Raw genomic sequence first — 8,503 nt, 5'->3', positions numbered from 1 at the left:
CTTGAAAATAAAGAATTCACGAACATAATCATTAAGCCGAGAATGATGATGAATCATGATGAAAAATGTAGAAATATGCCATGCATTTTGTTAATTTGGATTCTGTTAGTCAATCAACCAATGTGGTGAATTTCTGGCAATCGAACACGGAAAGAGGCTTTCACGCTTAAGCTTTCGCGCGCTCAAAATGCATTAATGACATAAAACGAGAGTAAATTATGAAATAAGATATAATGAGTCTTGTCCAATTATTTCCTATCTTTGTAGAGGAAAAACTCTATGCATATCGTAAAACAATGCAAGATGTGGTGTGTTAGAGTCAGTTTAAAGCTATTCAGTTAAGATAATCGCTTCAACGGAACAAAATGGAAGTGGATACTTGCCAAATTGCGATTGGAATATTTACGCGTCTCCAAATGTACCGTCTTTAGCATACGGTTTTGCTACACGATTCTTCGTATTTCTGGATAAATAAGGGTTCAATAGGTTGAGCTGTGAGATGGTATGAGAAACACAGGGGTCATAGGTTGAATTGTGGGATGTCATGAAAAAGAAGCCTGCTGAGCCCGCATGAAAGTTGGCAGCCCCAACCCAATTGTTATATGTCGCACACACCAAGCTTAGGCTGGCAGTGGGATGTATTTTGCTTTACGAAAAATCCAAATCTTTTGAACCATGATTTTCCAAAGGTTGTTGACCCAGACCTTACTAGGACTATCCCTTCGGATATTGATTGTAATATAATTAGTCGCACAGTGTTCTTTCTCAGAAACAAGCAGTTATTTAAAACCTTAAGAACAACCATTTGCATGCCCAAAATTTGCTGACACTGCAGCTTGGAGTGCCTTCAATAATGCAGTTTTCCATAATCTGTTAGGTTCTTTTCCTCTGTCAGAGAGACTGCAGCTACCAGATTCAACAATTTGCCATTACTCATCTAGACATTTTGGGAACCTTGGTTCAGGAATGAGACATTATCTTGGAAAGAGGAAGAATTGTTTTCTTTTATATGAGCATATTTCTTAGAGGATCAAAACCTCTAGACTTTAGGACTTAACTGGGTAAGTTTATCATTGTGCGTGCACTTTGTAACTTTCATTCTTTTTCCCTTCTTTTAAGAATTTTAGTAAAACAGAAAAATTCTCCTCTTCATCATCTATCCAACTTGTTAGACTTCAAAGTTAGCAACATTGCACAGAGGAGAGCGAAATCCAAAAAAAGCGTTGGAAGACCCGCAATGCAAACCGTGCCTTTTGTAAACATCCTGACCAGACTGGCACCCTGACCCCCTCACCAATATGTTTTTTTGTTTTTGGTGACTGAAGAGTGTGTGTTCTTAATTGGTTAGCGTGGCTCTTCAAATACAATTCAGAAACGATTGATAACTCCTTCCAAAGAATGAGGTGTGGCGGATTTCGAAGCATAAAAGTTGACTGGGTGGTGAAGTGAATTACTTGCTTAAGTTCGAGACGATATCTAATGGTTTACAAGGTTTTAATATCCAATGCCCTGTCTTAAGACTGGCCAGGCTAATCTTCTAACAGTGACAAATGGGTAGCCAGTCTTAAGACTGGACTCCCCAATCTATCAACATACATGTCCAATCTTAGAATAATTGTGGAAAACAAAGAGAGCAGTGACAATTTTAGACTGTACCTCTTAAAAGGAACTTTAAATTGTAAGTTTTCTCGGCAAATCAAAAATTATACCATTTATATAAAAATGTGTATAAAAAAATTCAAACTATTTAACCATATATGGCTGACTATCGCTACCTAGCTGGGTAGCTAAACTTCTCATTCAAAATGAAGTTAACAGCTAGCTAGCAATTTATCTGATTCTTTATATAAAACCATTTTTTTTAAAAAAAATTGGTCAATACGAGCTGTATATAAATGCCAAATGTGTAATACGTGCTAGCTACAGCTAGCTAGCTAGGATACCAATTGGTATTTTTATTTAAAAATGAATTCCATATAACGGGACCTCTGTGTCGAATAGAAAAAGGGTGGTGGCTAGTTTGTATCGGTGAAAGTTGGTCGATATTTTTTGACGACTTTTCAAAATTCGTCTTGCCGCCAGTCCCGCGCCTCGACTTCACGGTCCCTTGTGTTTCCTCCGTACGGGAATATTTATCATGGAAAAGGAGGAAATTAGGTGTGTTGTGTCATGGTTTGTTGTTGATAAGAAAAACTCTAAATCTAAAAAATATAGGTACAACTAAAAGAAATGTCCGTCCTAACATGCCAAGCATCTCCATTTTTTATGCTCATCGTCGCTAGCAAAAACTTTTGCTGGAATTTTCGCACAGCGACGATGAAACCATTCTTTGCATTCACCGCACATGGCCATGAACAAATTTTTATCTTCTTCAACATCTCTATCAAAGAAAATATCTCTACATATGCAGTAAATCGAATGTGTCTTCGCAAAAGGTCTACAGAAACGTTTTCTCTTTGTTGATTTTGGGAAAAAGCTGAAGGTTGCTGATTCTAAACACTTTAGTAGGTGTGGTCTCATCTGTTTAGTGTCAAAAGATATCGATTGTGGACTTCTACCGAAGGATTCTTCGACAGCGAACGCAATGGCAAATAGACCGCAATCAATATCATTTTCTTGTTGTTGTACTGACGCGTTAGTGATCTTTATGGCGTCATCGTGGCAATACATCATTCTAGCGATTTTTTTCAACGTGTTTCGTTCAAGCTCTTTGTTATACACACTGAGCGAATCGTACAAGTAAATTTCGTCTTGCGACTTTCTTTTTCCTGTCACCCAATGATTTCGCTCTTTTATAAAAAAAATCTGTACAAATTGATTCGGAAATCTTGAATGACAGGTGTAACTGAGTCCCGTATCTTCGAATCCATCTACACCACTCTGCTTCTTCAAAATACTCTGAGCAAAATTTATTGTTGCATGTGTCAGCCGTTCTCCATTCATGACTTCCTTGCGCATCGTATCGTCTAACACACCATTGTATGGTCTTGGTGGTAAGTCTGGATGGAGGATTTCATCAATGATGGAAACTTCATTGTCGTCACCACCTTGATCGAGAGTGTCATCATGTGCGGTATCAGCAAGATCGTGAGTTCTGAATTAAAGGAAAGTTACTTTAGGTTGACCATGGAAGAAATACGTTTTCAACATACAAATTTCGAATAAATAAGTGAAATAAGGCTGTTACTAAAGTATACTTTGAAATTTATCAGAAAAAAAATGACATTTGACATAACTATATGAAATATTTACCTCTCTGTAGTTACAACTTCCACCTCTTCAGCGACAGTAAGTTCTGACGAAGTTGGTGGAAAAGATTCTTCTTTTCTCTTTCTCGGATCGTTTGCTTTTGACTGTTCAATTTCTGTCAGGGAAATGCGTGCCCTGTAATACTGTCTCATCATTTCCGCAGTGCTACCGACTCTACCAGTATATGGATGTTTTAATGTTTTTTGTTTCGGTAATGGTTCATATTGGGATGTTGATTTAGATGTGGTATGTCGACGCTTTTTTGGTGAAGGTCGTTCAGTAAGGCCATCACCATGAACCTCTTCTAAATATTCCGACGTTTTTGTTATCAGAAACTTCACATCATTGGTCAGCTCGTCAAGAAATGCATCACTAGCAGGAGTTTCTGAAATCGTGTAGCACTGTTCATTAAACACTTTGATGAGCGCCACTAAGTTACCACGTTTTCGATTAAATGTGGAACTCCTGAGAGAAAGCGATTTGTATTCAACGTCTACTTTCTTGTTCAAACAAGTAGCGCCACTTTCGTCATCTGCAAAATCGTCATCTGTAACATCACTGGTGTCTGGTTGAAATAAGTCTGTGTTCGTTATTGGCAAATTATCAGTTACGTCATTATCGTTTTCAGCTTGGTCATTTGCGCCAAAAAGATCATAGTCCAATGTCACATAAGGATGAGATCGATACATCGGCGTTATGCAGTTAAAGTGTAGAAGTCCAGTTTTCAAAACAGCGAAGAAGTGCTTGCAAAGAGTCCGATGTCTTTTGAAGTGGCGACATGTACAACTACAGATCTTTTCATCGGATCCAAAGTTCACGTAGTAGTAAACATTTTCTCCTTTAACATTGAATGTATGACCGAGACCTACTCCAACTGAATCAACCATAGTTGTTGTTACTTTGTCACGCTTGTCAAGAATATCACGAACAAACCATCTTGGGCGATCGTGTAAAAATGGTGGAATACTTGATTGATACTTTTTATACCCAGAGGTGTATTTGACATTCATCTCGACGTATTTATCGTAAAGTTTGGGTAGAAAGCTCTCCACAATTATCTTCAACAGCTCGCTCAATGTACAAGAACGATATCCTTCAAGTTCGTCATACTTGATGTCTTCATTCAACCTCTCAGTACCATTATTTGTATTACACAACATAAGGTCATCTGGGCGAAATGCGAGTGCCCACCTTTTGATTTCTGGTAACCAGGTCCCTTGAGAAAATCAACAATAACTCATAAACAACGCACTCCTATATATTACGAAAAAACAATTGGTATTAGAAAACATACCTTCGAACCATTTCTTCAATTTTCCGCTATACAATTCCCATTTTTTCAAATCTTCGACAGCGTCGTTCATTTCTTGCATAGAAATTGAATTCGCAATACGTCTTATCCTCGCTTTCACATCCCCAGCTATGTTCGACACACAATTGTCAGATTTGTTCGTCCACCTAGAATGTCAATAGGTATAATAAAGTGTGTAGCACAAAAATCAAAGATCACTCAAGTGGAGGATAACTGATGTCCCATGGGTTCACGTACAGATATAGATACAGTGATCGTATGCACAAACGTTATAAAATAAAATAAGAAAAAAAACCTTGTCCACGCCTGTTCTCGATGGAAGTCACATAAGAAAACTTCTATATCTGGAAAAACATCTTGCAAACTCAAGATTTCTGAAGTGTCGTAATCAACCATCGCGTATTTGGGTTTTACAGCTGGATTCCACTCTACGATGGAAATAAATAAATAAATAATAAAATAATAACTAAATAAATAAGTTGCTCTGCATCGTTATAATTATTGGCCCACCTTTGATAATTGATAATGATTTAGTAACCATCATTTTCGACTCATCTTGTGGGATCAAAACAGCAGCAACCTATAGAGAAAGAGAATTGACGACCTATATATCACTTGATAGTAACTAAAACTAAAATTTTTGAGTAGATAACTAACCATGTAGTTTACGTTGGTTATCACAACCAGAAAGTACAGTGGCAGGGCGTATTTAGTTGTCCTGTAGGTCGCATCCAACAATATCAGCTGTGAAGCGTATCTTCTGTAGAGGCGTTGCATTACTTTTGATTGATAAACGAAGAGAAATTTACCATCGGTAGATGTGGTGTCATAAATTTCATTTAAATTTTTAAATATCGAGATCGTTATCGTTTTTATCATCGATTTCATCGTCTTTGAATTCAGTAGTAACTTCAACTTGTTTGTTTTGCAATCTTGAAAAAAGTTGCAAGATGAAATTAATTAAATACGGAGATAAAAAAAAAAAAACATTTCGTAAAAGCATTCGTATAGTCTCACCGTGCACTGAAATAGATATCCGCCCAGTCTGACCATTCGTTTTTCAAAGACTCAACATTCTCCTGGTCAATCTTTGAATATCGTGTTTCGATTTTGACTGAAGTAATCAAATTTTTGATTTTCTTTCTACTTGGCGTGAATCTGCGCCTACTTTTTTCTGGATTTGATCTACCAGAAAAAATAGTGTTTTTCACAAACTCAGCTGCTGCCAACTTCAGCTCTCTTGTTTTTCGACAACCACCTCTAATTAATTGTTTCATATAATTAGCAACTCGTTTGTCCAATGGTTCGATTAATCCAGCAGCCTCTCCCATATTATGGTTGCTATGCGTCTCTAGATAAAAAAAAATAAATAAAATAAAATAATAATAATAAAAAATAATAATAAAACAAACAAATAAAAAATAACGTAAAAATCCAGTATGCGCTAGCGCTCGTTCCAAAATTTGCTGTCGTACATGTTGCAGATAGAACAAAGTCGAGTAAGAAGAACATATAGGTTGGTATATGAAGAAATATAAAAATCGTACCAGTTGGAAATGTCGTTATATACTGCAATCGACTCTCTATTGTTAATTGATCATCTTTCATGTGATACTTCACCAATGCGCCTTTCAATTTTTTTGAAGCAACAGTTCTGTTCCATTTAGAATCTTTTTCGATTTTATACCCAGGAAACAGTAGGAGTTTCTTCACGCTGAATACAACAGGACAATCCAACTTCTTGGTGTGTTGTGCCAGTTTTCTCGTTCTAACACATTCGGGGTGGTCACCACGAAGTTTTTCTTCTCGATCTTGTTTGTATTTCTTTTTTATAGAGATACCTCTGTCTTTCCCTTGGTGGCATTGGTATTTCTTTGTACCGAGCCATATATATGGTATGCCATTAAAATGAATGGGAAGACTGTCTTCTTTATGTGTTAATTGCCAACAAATTTGAGGTGATGAAGAGGCTTCTAAAACCTCTTGTAAACATTCTGTAACAAAACGATCAAATCTACATTTTGTGTGATGTGTGATCAGTTGATCTTTTGTTATTGCATTGATTGCTGAATATGAGTTCAAATGAAATATATTGATAATATTAATGAAGACTTACGATCTTTGTTGAAATCTTTGGTTTCTGACAAAACTGTGTAATGAGTTTTCGTCTTCACTTCGTATGAATCCAAAGCCTCGTGAAATTCACTATACGAGGGATAACGATGTAACGAACTACTAGATTCACCGGATTCACCTTGAGAAAAAATATCAAAAATGTAGTAATCCATTTCGTGGATAAATATTTCTACATGAAAAAAAAATTCAGTCAAAATAAATGAAAAACTCACCCATAATTTAGCTACAACACCACAAAGTACTCCGTTTTTACCACCAAAATACGTATAAAAAATACAGTTAAGAAAAAAAACTTTCAATTTTAATATTTTCTTCGTGTTTATGAAAACACGTGCAACGCACACCTTCTTCTCATTATATAATAATTTTATGAAGTACTTTTCCCGCGGAATCTGATATTCACGGCGAGACGACATCGCTAACGTCACACGACGTCGAAAAAAAAATATATTTCAGGCCGCCAACTTTCACCGATACAAACTAGCCACCACCTAGAAAAAGTAGTAGATTTAAGAATGGTTTTTGGAATAATAAAATTTTCTCGCCCAATTTGAAAAGAATATCCCACGCACATCAAATCCTTGCTCAGTCTATTCACGAAAAAAAACTGTTTTTGCGCAACGAATTGTTCTGCAGAACGTTGAATTTCCTACCTCGTCCCCAGGTACATTCACTTAATGCAAGAAAAACGTTTGAAAGGTGTTCCGTTAAAAACGCAGTGGATAATTACGCGATTTTAAGTATTCTTACAATAACCTCAAACCGAAACTTTTGATATTAATGTATTAGTTATAACTGCTACAAACGACGATGTCATCAATAGATAAAGACTCGTGAAGTACATATTACATCCCGCACGTGTATTCAAACTGTCAAACCGGCTATTTTTTATAAATGCGAGAACTTCATTTTGCGACTTTTTTTGCCTGAAAAAAACATGTTGTTTTAATTTGTGGTTTTAAAAATAGTCTTCTTGACAGTTTTTTTAGCCCACTTCTTCATCAACTTGTGGCTCAACTCCATAACAAGCGCTCTTTAAATTAGATAAAATAGCATCTTGTTGACTATGTTGTGGCATACCAATTTGGTTTGGAAATTAATAGTTAATAACCAAAATATTTGTTCACATTTAACGAAAACTGCGAAAACCACAAACCTCCACAATTACGAATGTTATATATATTATGATATAAAAGTCTTCAATGTTGAGTTTAAAACATTTCTAATTACTTCAGGTGTCGTGGTATCAGATACAGCATGTAGATGCATGTATGCAGACAGTTAAAATTGACGATGTCACAATTCCAGAAATTATAGAAAACGATAACATAATGCTTTCATTTCTAATATTAAAAAATTATAGAAAACGATAACATAATGCTTTCATTTCTAATATTAAAAAAAAAACAGTTAAAACATTGAAATACCAAGGGGAACATTTGGTTATATGGACGGCATTCTTATATCTCAATCACAGATAGCTCTACCTTCTATATAGCGCAAATTTCCAGTTCCTGACATCACCGTCTGATATTAACGTTGAATGCGCTACCCCACTGTTTTAATTTTAAAAAAATTCCTGGGCGGTTGGGTGGACATCCCACGAAAGTATAACCTCACTATGACATAACCCTACCATCACAAGTTTCCGCAACGTGCAATGTAGGCGTGCTTGCAGTGAACTGTCATATTAACATGCATACTTTGTCCGCTCTCCCTTATTATATAGCGCATTTCTCCAGTTTCCGACACCAAGGCGGAAACATTTACTGCCGCTGTGTTAATATGGACCGTGCAAAAGTAACT

The 8,503-nt window shown here is 36.2% G+C and overlaps 2 protein-coding genes across 2 annotated transcripts; both read right to left on the bottom strand.

The window, feature by feature from the left end:
• Positions 1–847: 847 nt before the first annotated feature.
• LOC130627119 (uncharacterized) lies at positions 848–5,157 on the bottom strand. The gene is made up of 6 exons (XM_057441366.1): positions 4,544–5,157; positions 3,253–4,465; positions 2,244–3,094; positions 2,102–2,201; positions 1,086–1,173; positions 848–937 (listed from the first exon to the last, which is right to left on the bottom strand). The coding sequence occupies exons 1-6, from the start codon at positions 4,620–4,622 to the stop codon at positions 848–850; spliced, it is 2,421 nt and encodes an 806-aa protein (XP_057297349.1). The 5' UTR covers positions 4,623–5,157.
• Positions 5,158–5,252: 95 nt separating this feature from the next.
• On the bottom strand, positions 5,253–8,293 carry LOC130648862 (uncharacterized). Its single transcript, XM_057454975.1, has 2 exons — positions 6,678–8,293; positions 5,253–6,555 (listed from the first exon to the last, which is right to left on the bottom strand). Exons 1-2 carry the CDS (start codon positions 7,111–7,113, stop codon positions 5,903–5,905), a joined length of 1,089 nt encoding a protein of 362 aa, XP_057310958.1. The 5' UTR covers positions 7,114–8,293; the 3' UTR covers positions 5,253–5,902.
• Between the last annotated feature and the right edge of the window lie 210 nt (positions 8,294–8,503).

Source organism: Hydractinia symbiolongicarpus, chromosome 1 (genome assembly GCF_029227915.1).
Source record: "Hydractinia symbiolongicarpus strain clone_291-10 chromosome 1, HSymV2.1, whole genome shotgun sequence".
Lineage (NCBI taxonomy): Eukaryota > Metazoa > Cnidaria > Hydrozoa > Anthoathecata > Hydractiniidae > Hydractinia > Hydractinia symbiolongicarpus.
The sequence above is the reverse complement of the archived record's forward strand: the minus strand, read 5'-3'. Positions and strand labels throughout refer to the sequence as shown.

Excerpts from the sequence above, each read along its gene's own strand:
- LOC130627119 (XM_057441366.1), bottom strand. The coding sequence starts at position 4,622 with ATGCAAGAAATGAACGACGCTGTCGAAGATTTGAAAAAATGGGAATTG. Across the intron at positions 4,466-4,543 it reads ATTGAAGAAATGGTTCGAAG|GGACCTGGTTACCAGAAATC; the intron begins GTATGTTTTCTA and ends GATTTTCTCAAG. Across the intron at positions 2,202-2,243 it reads AAAATGGAGATGCTTGGCAT|ATTTAGAGTTTTTCTTATCA; the intron begins GTTAGGACGGAC and ends TATATTTTTTAG.
- LOC130648862 (XM_057454975.1), bottom strand. The coding sequence starts at position 7,113 with ATGTCGTCTCGCCGTGAATATCAGATTCCGCGGGAAAAGTACTTCATA. Across the intron at positions 6,556-6,677 it reads CAAAGATTTCAACAAAGATC|AATGTTTACAAGAGGTTTTA; the intron begins GTAAGTCTTCAT and ends GTTTTGTTACAG.